The sequence below is a fragment of the Marmota flaviventris genome, chromosome 2 (assembly GCF_047511675.1).
Source record: "Marmota flaviventris isolate mMarFla1 chromosome 2, mMarFla1.hap1, whole genome shotgun sequence".
Lineage (NCBI taxonomy): Eukaryota > Metazoa > Chordata > Mammalia > Rodentia > Sciuridae > Marmota > Marmota flaviventris.
The window spans coordinates 65,961,852-65,980,813 of record NC_092499.1 but is presented as its reverse complement, the minus strand read 5'-3'; the positions used below and the strand labels follow the sequence as shown (position 1 = coordinate 65,980,813).

The 18,962-nt window shown below is 36.7% G+C and overlaps 1 protein-coding gene across 1 annotated transcript in view; it reads left to right on the top strand.

Moving 5' to 3' along the window:
- Garin2 (golgi associated RAB2 interactor family member 2) overlaps positions 1 to 18,962 on the top strand; it is a 35,932-nt gene that overhangs the window by 5,034 nt on the left and 11,936 nt on the right. Inside the window, 3 exon segments of the mRNA XM_027929656.3 lie at positions 5,666 to 5,865; positions 6,664 to 7,216; positions 10,235 to 10,482. Coding sequence (XP_027785457.2) covers positions 5,666 to 5,865; positions 6,664 to 7,216; positions 10,235 to 10,482 — 1,001 coding nt within the window.

Sequence of the window (18,962 nt, the reverse complement as noted above, 5' to 3'; positions counted from 1 at the left end):
ATGCATTTTCCGCATCTATCGAGATGATCATATGGTTCTTATTTTTAAGTGTATTGATGTGGTGAATAACATTTATTGATTTCCGTATATTGAACCAGCCTTGCATCCCAGGGATGAATCCTACTTGATCATGGTGCACAATTTTTTTGATATGTTTTTGTATCCGAGTGGCCAGAATTTTATTGAGGATTTTTGCATCTAGGTTCATTAGAGATATTGGTCTGTAGTTTTCTTTCTTTGAAGTGTCTTTGTCTGGTTTAGGTATCAGGGTGATGTTGGCCTCGTAGAATGAATTTGGAAGTTCTCCCTCTTTTTCTATTTCCCGAAGTAGCTTGAAAAGTATTGGTATTAGTTCCTCTTTAAAGGTTTTGTAAAACTCTGCTGTATACCCATCCGGTCCTGGGCTTTTCTTAGTTGGTAGTCTTTTGATGGTTTCTTCTATTTCCTCAATTGATATTGGTCTGTTTAGGTTGTCTATATCCTCCTGACTCAATCTGGGCAGATCATATGACTTAAGAAATTTACGATGCCTTCACTATTTTCTAATTTATTGGAGTATAAGGATTCAAAATAATTTCTGATTATCTTCTGTATTTCTGAAGTGTCTGTTGTGATATTGCCTTTTTCATCCCGTATGCTAGTAATTTGAGTTCTCTCTCTTCTTCTCTTCGCTAGCATGGCTAAGGGTCTGTCGATTTTCTTTATTTTTTCAAAGAACCAACTTTTAGTTTTGTCAATTTTTTCAATTGTTTCTTTTGTTTTGATTTCATTAATTTCAGTTCTGATTTTAATTATTTCTTGCCTTCTACTTCTTTTGCTGTTGTTTTGCTCTTCTTTTTCTAGGATTTTGAGATGAAGTATGAAATCATTTATTTGTTGGTTTTTTCTTTTTTTAAGGAATGAACTCCAAGCAATGAATTTTCCTCTTAGAACTGCTTTCAGTGTGTCCCATAGATTCCGATATGTTGTGTCTGTGTTTTCATTTATCTCTAAGAATTTTTTAATTTCCTCCTTGATGTCTTCTATAACCCATTGATCATTCAGTAACCTATTGTTCATTCTCCAAGTGATGTATGCTTTTTCCTTCCTTCTTTTATGGTTGATTTTCAGTTTCATTCCATTATGCTCAGATAGGATGCATGGTATTATCTCTACTCCTTTATATTGTCTAAGAGTTGCCCTGTGACATAATATATGATCTATTTTTGAGAAGGATCCATGTGCTGCTGAGAAAAAAGTGTAACTGCTTGATTTTGGGTGGTATATTCTATATATGTCAATTAAGTCTAGGTTATTTTTTGTGTTATTGAGTTCTATAGTTTCCTTATTCAACTTTTGTTTGGAAGATCTGTCCAGTGGCGAGAGAGGTGTGTTGAAGTCTCCCATGATTATTGTATGGTGGTCTATTAGACTGTTGAACTTGAGAAGAGTTTGTTTGATGAACATAGCTGCACCATTGTTTGGGGCATATATATTTATGATTGTTATGTCTTGTTGGTGTATGGTTCCCTTAAGCAGTATGTAGTGTCCCTCTTTGTCCCTTTTGATTAACTTTGGCTTGAAATCTATTTTCTTTGATATGAGTATGGACACTCCTGCTTGTTTCCGAAGTCCATATGAGTGATATGATTTTTCCCAACCTTTCACCTTCAGCCTATGTATGTCTTTTCCTATCAAATGCGTCTCCTGTAGGCAGCATATTGTTGGGTCTTGTTTTGTGATCCATTCTACTAGCCTGTGTCTCTTAATTGGTGAGTTTAAGCCATTAACATTTAGGGTTATTATTGAGATATGGGTTGTTCTTCCAGCCATATTTGTTTATTTCTGTTACTAAACATGGTTTGTTTTCCTCTTTGATTATTCCCCCCCCCTTTACTGTCCTACCTCCCACTGTTGGTTTTCATTGTTATTTTCCATTTCCTCTTCCTGTAATGTTTTGCCGAGGATGTTTTGAAGAGATGGTTTTCTAGCTGCAAATTCTTTTAACTTTTGTTTATCGTGGAAGGTTTTAATTTCATCTTCCATCCTGAAGTTTAATTTCGCTGGATACACAATTCTTGGTTGGAACCCATTTTCTTTCAGTGTTTGAAATATGTTATTCCAGGATCTTCTAGCTTTCAGAGTCTGTGTTGAAAGATCAGCTGTTATCCTGATTGGCTTACCCCTAAATGTAATCTGCTTCCTTTCTCTTGTAGCTTTTAAAATTCTCTCCTTATTCTGTATGTTGGGCATCTTCATTATAATGTGTCTAGGTGTGGATCTCTTATGATTTTGCACATTTGGCGTCCTGTAGGCTTCTAGGATTTGGGATTCTGTCTCATTCTTCAAGTCTGGGAAGTTTTCTCGTATTATTTCATTGAATAGATTGCTCATTCCTTTGGTTTGGACCTCTATACCTTCCTGTATCCCAATGACTCTTAAGTTTGGTCTCTTTATGTTATCCCATATTTCTTGGATGTTCTGCTCATGGTTTCTTAACAGTCTTGCTGGGCTGTCTATGTTATATTCAAGTTGAAATACTTTGTCTTCATTGTCTGATGTTCTATCTTCTAAGTGTTCTACTCTGCTGGTAGTATTCTCAATTGAGTTTTTAAGTTGGTTTATTGTTTCCTGCATTTCTAGGATTTCTGTTTGTTTGTTTTTTTATAACCTCTATCTCCCTGTATAGTTGATCCTTTGCTTCCTGGATTTGTTTGTGTAATTCATTGTCGAAGTGATCTTTCATTGTCTGATTTTGCTGTCTAATGTCTTCCTTGAGACTCCAGATCATCTGAAGCATGTATATCCTGATTTCTTTATCTGACATTCCATCTGCTGTAGCTGTTACCTCTTCTAAAGTTGAGTTGACCTGCATTGCTTGTGGTCCTTTCTTTCCTTGTCTTTTCATACTGCTTGCGTTTCTTTCTGCTTGGTGAAACTGTTGTGGTTTTGAAAAATTTTTCCCCCTATATATTTATATTGCTCTTGTATAGTTGAAAAGTCTCCCTTGCAGGGTCGGGCGGCGGTCTGCCTACCTTGCAGGCGCGGACGGCGGCTCTGCTCTGCCCCTCCTCCAATTGGTGTGAGGTGTCTACAACGCCCGCGGACCCCTGGGCCTGTTCTGCTGGTCAGTCGCAGGTCTGCCTACCTTGCAGGCATGGGCGGCGGCTCTGCTCTGCCCTTACTCCAATTGGGGTGACGTGTCTACCACGCCAGCAGGTCACTGGGCCTGTTTCGGGCACGGGCGGCGGCTCTGCTCTGCCCCTACTCCAATTGCGGTGACGAGTATACCACGCCGGCAGGCCGCTGGGCCTGATCCGCCGGTCTGTCGCAGGTCTGCCTACCTTGCAGGCGTGGGCGGCGGCTCTGCCCTGCCCCTCCTACCACGCCCGCGTACCACTGGGTCGCAGGTCTGCCCACCTTGCGGGCGCAGGTGGCGGCTCTGCTCCGCCCCCTCTCCAATTGGGGTCATGCGACCACCACGCCGGCGAGCCGCTGGGCCTGCTCCGGGTGTGGGCGGCGGCCCGGCTCCTCCCCTATGGCTCGAAGACAAAGCAAGAGAGACTCGGGTGTCTGTGACTCACCCTCCCTACCAGGAGACCAACTGTTTCTGTCGCCGCTGGTATTGATGAAGTTCTCTCCTCTGCCGCTTTCTGATGACATCAGATCTCTGCCATGTTGGTATCCTATGCGAATGGCAGCATTTCGTTCCCTTTGCCGGGTAACCAAAGCAACGGGTGAGTCCTGACCGGCCCTCACAGGCCCCGTCTCAGTCCTGTTGCCGCTGCCCACGAAGGCTCGGTTGGTATTTACCTCCACAGTACTCAGCAGGACCCAGACCAAGAAGCAGTTTCCGCGGGCTCCTTAGCCCTGGGCCAGAGCAGTTCCGGGAGCCGGAACTCAGCCGCTCCGTGCTCGGTGTATGCTCTGATAAGAGCAGGCTCCAAGAAGCAGTTTCCGCGTGTTATTTAGCACTGAGCCTGAGTAATCTGTCTGCAAGCTGCAGGCGAATTGCAGCCTGAAATTACCTGTTCTATGGCTGAATGAGCTGCGGTCAGTCGAAAACAGGGATGGTGACGTCAGCTCTCCAAGATGGTGGCCGCTGGCCTCCTCTGTGGTCTGACCGGTGTGGAGAACCGAATTGGACCGCTTCCTTCCCCTGTCTCGAACCCAGAATTCATCACTGAGTACGGTGCTTGCACAGCTGGCAGAAACTGAAGCGCTGTATCCCTGCGTCGCTATCTCCTCATTTCCCAGCACGCGCTGCAGACTCTAGCCGTGGGGCGATTTGCTGAATAAGCAGTGTAACCCTCCGTGCAACAAATCTCTCACGTTTGAGTCCCCGTAGCTGATCCTCGTGCGATGGAAATCCTTCCTCCAGGTTCCGGAGCACCCCACTATTGCTGGAAATTCCTAACAAGATAGCCTTTAGCCGTCCTGACTCGTCATTTTCCCACTCAGTGACGCGGCACACGGGGGCAATGCACTCCCCTCGCCGCCATCTTTTTTTTTTTTTTTTTTTTTTTTTAATATTTATTTTTCAGTTTTCGGTGGACACAACATCTTTATTTTATTTTTATGTGGTGCTGAGGATCGAACCCAGCACCCCGCGCATGCCAGGTGAGCGCGCTACCGCTTGAGCCACATCCCCAGCCCCCTCGCCGCCACTTGATCTTCCAAGAGTTATCTATGTTCTTGAGGTTACGGATGCAAGAGTTTGACAAAGGTTTATAGAATACGTTACTTGACTCTATGGTATTAAAAGTAAAGAATATTGTGTGTTTTATGTAAATTGTATGGTGCTCATCTTTTATATCAGTAACATTTTATTTTAGTTTTCATTTATTTATGTATTTATTTTTTGTGTTGCCAGGGATCAAAGTCAGGGCCTCATGCATGCTATGTAAGCCCTCTTACCACTGCCCAATGTATCTGTAACATTTTGTTGTTGTTGTTTTTAATACTGGGTATTGAACCCAGGAGTACTTTACCACTAAACCATAGTTCTAGTCCTTTTTTATTTTGAAATAGGGTCTTACAAAGTTGCTGCAAGTTTTGCTAAGTTGCTGAGATTAGCTTTCATCTCCTGCTACCCAACTATCAGTTACATTTTCAAAAAGTTTATGAGTAAGTGAATCTTCTGTTAAACATTTACTGTCACATCACTGGCTATATCCCACCCTAAGCTAAGTGCTCTGTTAAATGTTCCCAGAATTTGTTCTTGGTAATACTTGCTACAGTAATAATTAGTTACTTAAGTTGTTTAATGTTTGTCTTCCCTGGGAGACCCCCACACATGAAGGGATTATGTCTATTCACTTGTGGTATCTCCAAAAATTAACCCAAACAAACAAAGGAATAAATACATCATGATTAATTTCCCCTCTGTATCCTGACTTCTCTTACATTGATCCAGTAAGGGAGGCTTCCTATTTTGTGACTTTCATCAAAAATCATCTTCAGGCTGGGGCTGTGGTTCTATGGAGAACCCTTGTCTCTCATGAGGCCTGGTTTCAATTCTCAGCACCACATATAAAAAAAAGGAATAAAATAAAGGTCCAACAACAACTAAATATATATATATATATATATATATATATATATATATATATATATATATATATATATATATTTTTTTTTTTTTTTTTTTTTTTTTTTAAATCATTGTCTTGTTCTCTGCACTCAGGTCAACAGAAGAGGTGAATCCATTTACCTCCATAATCAAGCCAACTGGGTGACTGTAGGCATCTGTTCTTCCAGTTCCACCCAGAAGACTCCCAATGTGATGCTGCTAGCACATTTGACACCTGCTGCTAAAAAACGTTCAGAACCCCTGTTTGAAAGTCTCCTGACATCCCCTTCTACAGGGAAGCTGGTGCTTACAAGGTGAGTTACAAAGAGAAGAGGTTAAGAATCTCTTAGAAAATATGCATGAGCCCTGTGGAAATGGAACCGCTGATGACAATTGCTCCAAAGAAGCATCTCACTTGCATTCCCTAATGCAAATGACGTAAAACTGTTCTCAAAGTCAAGGAACATGGTTTATGACAAAGTCAAACAGGCAGTTAATTTAAAAATAAATAAACCTGGGGCTGAGGTTGTGGCTCAGCAGTAGAGCGCTTGCCTTGCATGTGCAAGGCCCTGGGTTCAATCCTCAGCACCACATACAAATAAATAAAATAAGTGCATTGCATCCAACTACAACTAAAAAATAAATATTTTTTTAAAAATAAAATAAATAAAATTAAATAAATAAACCTAAGTAACAAAAACTGATGACTCATAATAAATAATCTCCCAAGAACACGCCTCCTCTCCACGCAACGTCCTGGCTGCCATCAGAATTAGCTCTGGTCTTGTCTCGGTCAGTCACTTGCTCTACAATGTTGGGCAAATCACTTAATTTCTCTGAGACACAGCTCTTTTAGAGTTAATTAAAATGCATATTTTCTCATGATAAATAGGTGGCATTCTCATTTTTTAGTATATCAGAGTTCTAGACACATGATTAGGATGAGATGACTCTGAGGAGTCCTCCTTCAGAACTATCTGGGACAAAAGTCCTTTTCCTGAGTCTCACTCTTCAAGCTGACACAAAATATAAAAGGAAAGGTTGTTTTATAGGTCTCCAACCAGGTCTCCAACCAGGTCTCCAGATAATGTTACATTTGCATTCATTTTCAGGTTTCTCCCTCTGCAGTTTGTTACTCTTTCTGTGCATGATGCTAAGAACTTGCGCCTCAAATTAAAGCTGGTGAGTGGCCGAGCCTACTACTTACAGCTCTGTGCTCCTCCATATAAACAGGAGGCCTTATTTTCTCAGTGGGTGGACCTCATCTCCCTCTTGAATCATGAGAAAATCAAAGTTCTCAAAGCATCAGAGGTCTCAAGCTTTTCAGAAATCACAAACAGCACAGATATCACAGGCTCCGTGGACATCATGGACATTACAGAGTTCTCAACTATACAGAACCCACATCCATACACATGGACCGAAGGCATTCATGTCATGGACAGCATAGATTTCTCGGAACTTGAAGATGTCACCGACGTCACAGATGTGACAGATGTTCCAGAAAATGAGGTCCCAGAGGTTCCAGATGTAAATATCGTCACAGAAATCACAGAAGTCGTAGAGGCCACAGAAGACACACATAGCTCTAATGCCTCAAACTTCTCAGGAGTCACTGTGGTGTTTGAAAATGATGACATAATAAGAGCCAAACAATAGGAAAAGGTATGTGACATGGAAGACTTTGATTCTTTAATAATCAAGCACTAGAGCAATAAACAAGGTCACAGTTCTCAGTCAGGTGACATTAATTATCACCTGTGGAGCCGTCTGTGAGTGACCTAAGTTTAAAAATGAGATCTGATCCCTGAGACCTGGTGTAAAGGGGTTGTATGATATCTCTTGAAATAGGCAGCAACCATCCTTACTGTCAAACTTAACCTAGTGCCTGAAAGCTATGGTGTAATAGAAAGAAATGAGGAGTAGTCAGAAAACCTGGGTTAGATTCTTAACCTGCTGCATGTTAGTTGTGTGACTTTGAATAGCTCACTGGACCTACGTGATCCTCCGTTTCTTCACCTCCAAAATGAGGACATTAATAAAAGTAAGACTGTTTTAAATTTTAAATATATAGAGAAGTGCCCAGTAACTTGAAGAAAGGGATGAAACTTCACTAGGCAAAGTCCAGGAAGTGGAAAAACAAAGCCATATTCAGGTTAATTCAAATAAGATGGAGCATAATATGTGTGGAGAATATTAGCATATAGGATTGGAAAGTTGCTTGTAAACCTTGAATGCCAAATCAAGAAGTGGAGACTTCATTCTGAGAAAACCTTAGCAACTTAGGGCTGTGTAAGGGAATGAAGGAGTTGTTTTGTTTTTTGTTTGTTTTAAAGATTAATCTGATGGCAGGATGCATAATAGGTGAAGAGATCAGTCTGAAGAAAACTGCTAAAATTTCTCCACTAGGCTCACAATAGAAATAGATCAAAGGATGAGGACAGAAGTTTCACAGAAGAAGTTGAGCATAAATAATACTAGAAAAAAAATTAAATTTCTCTTTTCTGGTATTTTACAATCTATAGCCGTTATGCTGTGCAATAGAATATCAGAACTTGTTCTTCCTATTGACCAGCGACTCCTATTTCTCCATGCACAGAGCTCCTACAAAAAATATTTAACCCATGTAATTGTTAATTAAAAGAACAGACACAGGGGCTGAGACCTGTGGCTCAGCGGCAGCACACTTGCCTGGCATGTGTGAGGCACTGGGTTAGATTCTCAACACCACATATAAATAAATAAAGGTCTATCAACAACTAAAAAAATAAAAAAAAGAACAGACACAGAACTAGACTCAGGGACACATGCTTGTAATTCCAGCTGTTTTGGAGGCTGAGGCAGGCAGAGGATCTCAAGTTTGAGACCAGTCTGGGCAACTTAGTGAGATCCCATCTCAAAAAAAAAAGCTGTACGAGTACTTAAGGTAGAGTGCCTGACATGTTCAAGGCCCTGGGTTCAATCTGCACTGCAAAAAAGTTAAAAATTAAAAGAATAAACACTATCAATATTAGCAAAAGTGTAGTCAACTGGGAATTTGTAGAGATTTATAGTATAAATGAGAATTGGGTCAGTTTTCTTGAAATAATTCTGAGTCAAGAACCTTAAAAATATTTGTACCCTTTGACAGAAATGAAGATTTAATTACAAAGATGTTAGTTATAGGCTGTGAGTGCATATCAGTGGTAGAACATACTTAGCACTCACAAGGTTCTGGTTGAGCACACACGCACGCACACACATTAATCATATCTTATGCTTCCCATGCTTATAATAATGAAAGCACGGAAGTAACCTAAATATCTACTAGGAATAGCTAAACAAATTTTATGAAGAGCAGATGTCATATTTATCTTATTCAGGAGCTACCATAGTGCCTGATAATATCATAGGCACTGAGTAAAACTTTGTTAAATGAATTACTATTTTGTAGTTATTAAAATTATTTAAGAATGTTTCTTAACCTGGAAAAGTGTATATGATATAAATTTGAGTGAAAAATGAACAATATGTTCTCTGGGATGTAAAAATACATTTACACACACACATACAAAGAAATAAATATATATATATAGTGAATAGCAGTTAATCTTTAGATTGTAGGACTATGGGCCACTTATGTCTTGTTTATACTGTTTTGGATTCTCTGTTTCCTATAATAAAGATAAATTATTTTTAATTATGAAAAAAATCAAGTGTTTTTACACAATTATTAATGACAGGAGGAAAATGCTTATAGTAATGAAATGTTAGGTGAAAAAATGTAGGCAGCAACTTCAAAACAATGTCAAAGCAGATATAATAAAAAATAAATAAATTAACAAAGAGATGGGAAATAATTGTGCCAGAGGAATGGCTTTTTTTGGACAGTGGCTTCATGCAAGGAATAATTTCTACCTTTCACTTTATTCCTTAGAGGATTTTCCAAGTATTCTATAATATAAATAGCTTTAATTTTCAGGGAAAAAAAGGAAAGTGTTATCTTTTAAAATAAGATTATCACACTATTTTTAACACCTTTATTTTTATTTATTAATTTTTTTAGGTAGTGCTGAGCACTCTACCACTGAGCCACAACCCCAGATCCAGATTACTACATTATTTTTAAGGAAATATAATAGAGGTAATGGACCAGGTAGGGGCAATGGGAGGAAGAAGGTACAGATGTGAGGAATGTTAACACAAGCTTTGGGGTTCACCAGCCTGAATGAGAGATTCTGCTGTGATCAGTAAGTGACTAAGAAGTGGCATAGTAACAGATTCCAGGAAATTAGAAGAATGGGGAGAGATTTTAGGGTATTAGATTTTAGGTACAGGCTTTTAATCTTTTGAAAAACAAAGACTAGTATTATTATGAACTCCAAGCCTCTATCATATCTTTGTTGCTCGTAGACTAGGAGACTAACATTTTCAGAAAACATTCCTTGCCCCCACAATTCGCAGACAAGAAATGCTGTAATTATAAGTGCTACTTGTTTTATGTGAGGTGACACTGGTGCACATCACAAAATGAGGCTGCAGTGAGGCAGGCCATAGTTCCCACACTGCCTGCCTCCAACACCTGTGCACACTCAGTAAATGTGAATGAAATGATTACTGTACTAGATACTGCTCCATAAATAATCTATTTCTATATCACACTCTTCTATTACCTGACTTGCTATTGCTTTGTCATTTTCAAAGGAAAAAGTGGAAAGCACTATGAAGCCTGGATGTCTACGAGATACAAAAAGTAAGAGTGAATTCAAAGAATCCTCAAAACGTGTCACCATCTCAGACATAACACTTACTTTCCAAGGTGAAAGGTGTTTTCATACTACTTTGAGTGCAGCAAGAAGTGAGGCAAACATATCAAAAGAAATGAGTGACAAAACCTCTGAAGAAAAGACAACTGATTTAAAAAACACAGCTCTCAAGGCAGTAGACTCCAGGTATGTGGCAAGAAAATGCTGTGGAGGTTTCTAAGATGTAAAGCAATGTAAATAGGTGTGTGCTTTAAAGTCCTTATAATTGAGCCATTTGTCTCTGAAGATTCTCAGAGACAGATACAGTGTAATTGCCCAATGATATAGTCAACTCTTAACTACCCACAACCTTGATTCAACCTTGGATAATTTTAATTTTTAAACCAGCTTCTTACACCACTCAGTTAGTATTATGGCTATTGGCCTATTGTCCATTTTGTGTTTACAAAATATAAGAGAATCACAGTGTTCACATTTTGAAGCCAGGACGTTGAGTTCTGGAGGGCTTGTGTGGGTATATTTTCTTATATCTTTATACTTCTCTATATCTTCTTCTCTACATAGCCTCTATATATTTCTTATATTTATCTAATGAGTGACATTTGCACTAATGAAAATTCAAAAAACTATTTTCATAATTTCAATAGCTTTATTGCAAACTTGAATGCAAACAAACAAACAAACAAAACAAAATTAGCCTGGGCCACAAAGCAAGACCCCTATTAGTAAGAATAAAATGAGGAATGTAAAATATACACACACACACACACACACACACACACACACACATATATATATATATAAACAGGGGAAAACAGAAAAAATTGACATTAAAAATTAATTAACCAGAAAATTTTAAAATAATTTGAAGTGCTAAAAAGATTGGTTGATTCTTCAAAAAGAGCAACAAAACAAAACTGGATAAAACTGGCAAATCATTGGGTTGGCTATTTTGTTTTTAAAGTAAAATTGAAAAATGTAAAAGATGTTATATCAAGAAGAATGGTAAAACATTATTGAGAAAGGTCAAATACAGTTTTGTTTCAATAACTTGAAAATGCTAAATAAGGTTAAAAATGTAAAAGAAAAAAGCAAAATTAATGCAACCAGAAATTGAAAACTGAAGAAATAGAAAAAAATTATCAAAAAGCTCTCATTTAAGTAAGACAATTTTGACTTTTCCAGAACAGTTTTTTAGATACTCTAAGACTTGTTTCTATTTTATGTACTGTTTTGTTTTAATATAGAAATATAGAAAAAATATTCTGTTTTGTTTTCACAATTTCATGAAGCAAATAATCTATTTGGATTATAAAGCCAGGCAAAGACAACACAAAAAAGAAAATTCTAGTTTAGTCTACAATAAATACTAAATTCTTAGAATCTCAACAGGCAAAACACAACAAGCTTATTGTAAAATTAAGGAAATTATTAATATTAATCATATAAATACAAAAGAATAGAAAAGTTATGATAATTTAAACACATGTAACAAATTTATATATATTTTGTTTATTTGTGTTTTGCAGGATTAAAAACCAAACCTAGGGGCACTCTACCACTGAGCTACATCTCTAGTTCTTTTTGTTTTTTATTTTGAAACAGGGTCTCACTCAGTTGCCCAGGCTGATGTTGAATTTGCAATCCTCCTGCCTCCGCTTCCTAAGTAGTTGATAGTAGGGTGTACATCATTACACCTGCCTCTCAATTTTTTTTTAATTAATAAACATAAAGAATACTGAAAAAAGAATGCATTTTTTAATAGCAACAGCAACAAAAATCAAGTGTGGTAATAAGATAACTGATTTTAAAAACATAAAACTTACATGGTAGAAATAAAGTACAACTTGAAAAAAGAAAAGAGGCTTTCCTTATGGGTCAGTAAGTTTAATAAAACAGCAAAGTTGAGAAGATATCCTCAACTGATTTATGTATTTAATATAAAACCAATGAACATCTCAATAGGATATTTCAAGGAAATTTTAAAATTATTAAAAAACTGGGCATGGTGGTACTTGCCTGTAATCCTAGCAACTCAGGAGGCAAAGAGAGGAGGATCTCAAGTTCAAGTCCAGACTCAGCCATTCAGTGAGACCTAGCAACTTAGTGAGACCTTGTCTCAAAAAAGAAAAAAACAAAAAATAAAAAAGGCTAGGGATATAGCCTTATATATAAGTGGTTAAGCACCCCTGAGATAAAACTCCAGTACCAAAACAAAATAATTAAAAATATATGGAAAAGATAGGGGTATGAGTCTCAAAGAAACAGTTGGGATGGAAAGTGTCTTCAGGAGCCAAGTACAGTGGCACATACCTGTACGCTCAGTGACTCAGGAGCATCTCAAATTCAAAGCCAGCCTCAGCAATTTAGCCTGGACCTAAGCAACTTAGGAAGACAAGTTGTCTCAAAATAAAAAGTAAAAAGGGCTAGGGATGTGACTCAGTGGTAAAAGCCCTTCTGAGTTAAATCCCCAGAACCAAAAACTAAAAAGAAAAGAAAATGTCTTCAGGGCACTGGGTCCCATAACATCTTAAGGCATGTCATAATTAAGGCTCTCAGAATTCTAAGACAGGGGCCAGAGGTGCAGCTCAGTGGATACAGCACATGGTTAGAATGCTCAAAGCTCTGGGTTCAATCCCCGGCACCCTATTAAAAATAATTACCAGTACAAAGTTTAGAATATAGAAATAAGGATACAAAAATAGATTTGAATCGATGAGATCAGACAATATACAAAAAGAAAAATGTTAGCCAAAGATTTACACTGTACAACCAAAAAATTTCAGATGAGAAAAGAGTAAATAAATAATTAAAATAGGCTGGAAAAAATGCAATATTATCATTGCCTTTGTTACAGAGGAAAGTTCATTTCTTGTCCACAGAAGCAATAAAAATAATTTTCAATGGCCAAGTTGGAGTCATTCCCCATATTTATTAAATTCCTCCTATGTGCTAGGCACTGGAGATAGACTATAAAAATAATCATGCCCCTGTCTCCTGAAATGTTTTATTCTACTAGGGAGATCATAAACAAATAAGATATATATGCCAACTGGAATGCACTGTGATTAAAAACTTAGAAAAAAGAGTGATTTGAGAAAAGCAGAGGGATATTTTACACAGGTAGTCATGGGCATGCTCTCTGAGGAAGGGACTTTTGAGCAGAAAGCTGAGGAAATGGGAGCTCTGGGGGAATTGAGTTCCAAGCTGCATAACAAGTATAAGTATCAGCCAAATAAACAATTTTAAATAAATGCATAACAACAGAATGGAAAAAGAATGGATTATCTTTATACTTAAATGGTTGATAGGAATTTGTAAACTATCCAATTAACAAATGGTTTAAGAACAGGAATAGAAAATACACCAGGCTGGGTACAATGGCGCACACCTGTAATCCCAGCAACTTGGGAGACTGAGACAGGAGAATCTCGAGTTCAAAGCCAGCCTCAGCAAGCAAGGTGCTTAACAGCTCAGTGAGACCCTGTCTCTAAATAAAATACAAAATGGGGCGGGGGATGTGGCTTACTGGCCAAGTGCCCTTGAGTTCAATCCCTAGTACCAAAAAAAAAAAAAAAAAGAGGGGCTGGGGTTGTGGCTTAGTAGTAAAGCGCTTGCCCGGCATGTGTGAGGCACTGGGTTCAATCCTCAGCATCATATAAAAATAAATAAATAATGGTATGTGTCCATCTATAACCAAGATAAAAATTTATAAAAAGAAAGAAAGAAAATACCAGAAGACAAATTCTTGAAGAGTCATCAACTTCATTAATAGTAAAGAAATACAATACAAGTAAAGCAGTTACCAGTTGGCATTTTACTAGCTGTCCATAACATTTATGATGTCACCGTAAATAGTGGAGGGCTTTCTACAGAGTGACTTGGAAACTCAATGCTACAAATGGTTATACCCTTGACTTATAGAAATACATGTTAAAGAAATAAGTCAAAGGAGAAAGTAACTTATTTGAACATAGTGGTTTTTAAAAAACTTTTTTTAGTTGTAGATGGGCACAATACCCTTATTTTATTTATTCACCTTTATGCAGTGCTAGGCAAGTGCTCTACCACTGAGCCACAACCCCAGTCCTGAACATAGTGTTTTATACTTTAAGCCTGTAAGTCATCCAAATGACCAATAGTGGAAGAATGGCTAACCAGGATTTAGTGAAACAGCAGATTCTCATTAGGAAAAGCAATAGAATTTCAATGAAAAAGGGCTACATAATTAATAGGACTTATAAGCTGGAAAAATAAAATTCCAAAAATGTATATACAATGATATTTATTTCTACTATGGGATTGGAAGAAACCACAGTTTGAGCATAGCTGATGATTGAGGAATTGATATTTATTGTAGCTATTGATAGATGTTTCTATTAAAGTTTTATTATGTAATTGATTACATATACAGTTTAAAAAGAAGATTAATGCCTTAATTAGGAGAAATTTAACACAGCAACTAAAGGATGAGCTTTGCAGTTAGATCTCTATGTTCAAATCTTGACTCCTCTCTTACTAACTCTGTGATCTTAGCAAGTTATTTAACTTCTTTAGGTTTTAGATTTCTCATTTGTAAAATGGGAATGTCAACCATATATAACTATCTTAGGAATTAAAACACATGTCAGGCTCATGGTAATTGCTTTAAATTTATATATATAAATTCTATATATAAAAGTTCTATATATGTAAATTCTATATATGTATATAAAAATTCTCTCTCTATATAAATTCTATATATATGTATAAATTCTATATATGTATATATAAATTCTATATATGTGTGTATATATATAAATTCTATATATATATATATAAATGTATATATATTATATATACATATATATATATATATATATATATATATTATGAATAGAGGAAGGAGAGAGAGAGAGGAAGGGAAGAAGAAAGGAAAGAAGGTAGGTAGGTTAAGAAGGAAGGCAGGAGGGAAGGAAGGTTGGTTGGTTCAAATTCTAGATTAGACTTAGCAAAAAAACTAATGTAGATTTGACTCACATTGAATAGAGTACAAAAAATGGTTCTACATTATGCAGTACCTCTAAAATAATTTTTCTATTATACTACCCAATAAACTGAACCTAGGGAAAAAATTAAAGGGCACAAAACTCATTAAATATTTTTAATGCAGCAAAAAAATTGAGGTGATAGGAGAATGTTAATTTAGTAAGTGAAAATGTCGTTATTCTAATACATGATAAAGTCTACCAGAGGGCTAAATTTAAAAAGTAGATTTAAAATAAAAATTAGTTTAAACACAAAGGAACAAAAATTATTATGGAGTAAAGTAACAGCAGACACGCGGTCAGTTAAAAATAACAAAAACAAAGCCAGGCACAGTGGTACACACCTATAAGCCCAACTACTCAAGAGGCTGAAGCAGGAAGATCACAAGTTCAAGGCCAGCCTTGGCAATTTAGCAAGACTCTGTCTCAAAATAAAAATAAAAATTTAGAGATTAGGTCAGTGGCAAAGCACCCCTTGTTTCAGTCCCTAGTACCACAAAAAATAAATAAAATAAAAATAAGTACATATCATGGGTTTGATACCAATAAACAACAGACCTGAACCAGGCAAGGTGTCACAAACCGTAATCCCAGCTACTTGTGAGACTAAGGTAGGAGGATTAAAAATTTCAGGCCACCTGCAATTTAGCAAGACTTTGTCTCAAGATTTAAATAAATAAATAAAAATTTTAAAGGACTGGATCCCGTAGCTTAGTGGTAGAGTTCTTGACTACCATGTGCAAGGCCCTAAATTAAATCCCTAGTACTAAAAAAACAAATAACAGGGCTGGTCTCTATAGGTTATGGAATCTGTCCCTGGAAATATCTCAGAAATGAACATTAAGTCGTTTGTCCTGGATAGACTTTAGACATTCTCCTTTGAGGTATCTAGATCCTTTTGTGTTTCTAATTACTATATAATTTTAATCACTGGGAATATCTACTGCTTAAACAAATGATAGAATGTAAGCTTAAAGTTAAATCTAAGTGTATTCTGGAGGATTCCTTAAAAAGGAGTGTGGTGGTATGGAAATAGTAGGGTTATAAAAAGTAGAGTGACAGAAGTTTATAAAGGAGCGCTGGGATATATTAGATGATCACTATTGTCACTAATAATTCATTTACATTCATGTAGATTAAAGAAAGTAAGCTATTCTGTCAAAAAATAGCTACCTTAAAATATCTTAATTGATTAAGGATTAATTACTCAAAACTGGTTTTCTTTTTAATCTTTCCTAGCAAAGTTGTAGGGGGTCAAGGGAAGCAAAGGAACATGAATGATCCTTAGGAGAGCCACAGACCTTGAAATCAGAGTAATGTTTATGTTGTATCCTTAACACATTTCCCCTAATTCTAGAGCCTCTAGGTCCAAGTGTCAAGACATCCAATGTGTTGGATCCTGATTATCTGCTCGGGTGAAACATCATTTAATATCTAGGGTTCTCATGCCAGTGTTCTCGAAGTGTGGCTGCTAGACCAGCGACAGCAATAACAGGAGTGTCTAGGAACTTGTTAAGAGATTTAAATTCTCAGGCCTATCTTATTGAATCATAAAATCTGAGGAAGGGACATAGCATTCTGTGTTTTAATTGATCTCCAAGTGATTCTAATGCATGCCCAAGTTTGGGAGAACATTCATTGCCTGATTGAGGAGCCAGTACTATGTACAAAGTGGGGTTGAGCCAGGATACTCTCTCTCCTATAGGCTCAGAGTCAAAATAAGGATTTCCCTTTAAGGCCATAAAAAGAACCCTCAAACTCAAAGGAGTCTTTTTCAGGAATCTTTCCTATATGACTAGGAGCTAATATATAGGTATAGATAAATAAATAAATATATATTAATAAACAACAGAACATGACTGTATATGTATGTGTCTCAAGTGAGAATTGCTGTTATCACCCACCCTACTTCCTATTGGAGGCACAGAGTAGCTAAAATAGATACAAATTTCACCCAGAACACTGACCTATTATTTCTTGATGGTAACCACTGAATTATTTCACTGAAACAAAACAATGACCAGAAGGAGTACTGGAAAGTCTAATGTGTTACAGAGAAAGAAAGACCAAGATTTAAAAAAAAAAAAAAAAAAAGGAAAGAAAGGAGGATAACGAAGGGAGAGAAAGAGAGAGAAGCTATCAGAAATAGAGAGGGGAGACAGAATTGTTAGATGCAGAGGGACATAAAAATGTGCCACTCAGTGGGGAATATTCCTTTGACTACTATGCAGAAATACAGGTTTAATAGAAAAGCCTATGATTTATTTTAAAACGGGGGATAGGAGCAAGATAAAATCAATTCATCCAACTTAGCAATTTCCCCTAAATAATTATTGATCAAGTCAAATCATTCTGATGTGCTCCTGTTTTATTTTGTTCTCATATCTTAAATACAGTGTCCCCAGCTATTGTCTAATACTTAAGAAACATACCATGGGGGGCTGGGGATGTGGCTCAAGGGGTAGCGTGCTCACCTGACATGCGTGCGGCCCGGGTTCGATCCTCAGCACCACATACAAAACAAAGATGTTGTGTCTGCCGAAACACTAAAAAATAAATATTAAAATTCTCTCTCTCTCTCTCTCTCTCTCTCTCTCTCTCTCTTTAAAAAAAGAAAAAAGAAACACACCATGAATCAAAATATTATAAGGTTAACTACTTAAATCATTTCAGCTTCCTCCTTGCCCTTTTGCACATAACGAATTCCTTAAAACCATTAGATTAATATTTGATGCCTTTTAAAAAACATTTAAGGAATTGACAAACTTTACTTTTTATTACAGTTTTAGATTTACAGACTAATTGGGCAGATGGGAGATAGAGTTCCATCTCACTGCCACCTCCTCTCCTCACCCCCACAGTTTCTCCTATATATCTTATATATGATATACTGATATGTTATTATTAACTATACTCCATAGTTTACAATAAGGTTCGTGCTTTGTGTTGTACAGTTCAGTGAATTTTGACAAATGCATAATAGGTAACCAGTATTATATCTTTGCAGAGAATAATTTATTATCTAAAAAGCCTTCCTCATCATTAAGCTAACTTTTAACTGCTCTTTAAAATATTTAAAATTACGAAGATAACACATTTTTAGGATAAAAAATGTTCTGCAGGTGCTAAGTTTTTTAGTTTCATGTTATGATAACTATTAGAAATGATAAAATGAACCCCTATACAAATGAAAAAATTATAGAAGTTTAAAGATATAAAGGATCTTGGGCTAGGGGCATAGCTCAGTGGTAGAGCGCTTGCCTAGCTAGTGTGAAGCACAGGGTTCAATTCTCAGCACCACATATACATAAATAAATAAAGATCCATTAACAACCAAAAGAATATTTTTAAAAAGATATAAAGGAACTTACTATTTAACTTATCTTAAATTCTTCAAGGCTTCATCCCTGGGCTTCCAGTGCCATTAATCTACTGACTTCACTGGGGAGAAATAAACAGATGAAGAAAAACAAAATAAAACAAAAACAAATTTTCACTCTAAGTAACCCTGTTAAGTTCAATGTAATCAATCATGAATTCTTTTTTATTGCCTATTTGTATTAGGAACATAATGACTAGCTGGAGTCTAATTTAAGAATGTTAATTATGAATGAAAGATAAAAAAGATGGAGACTTAAA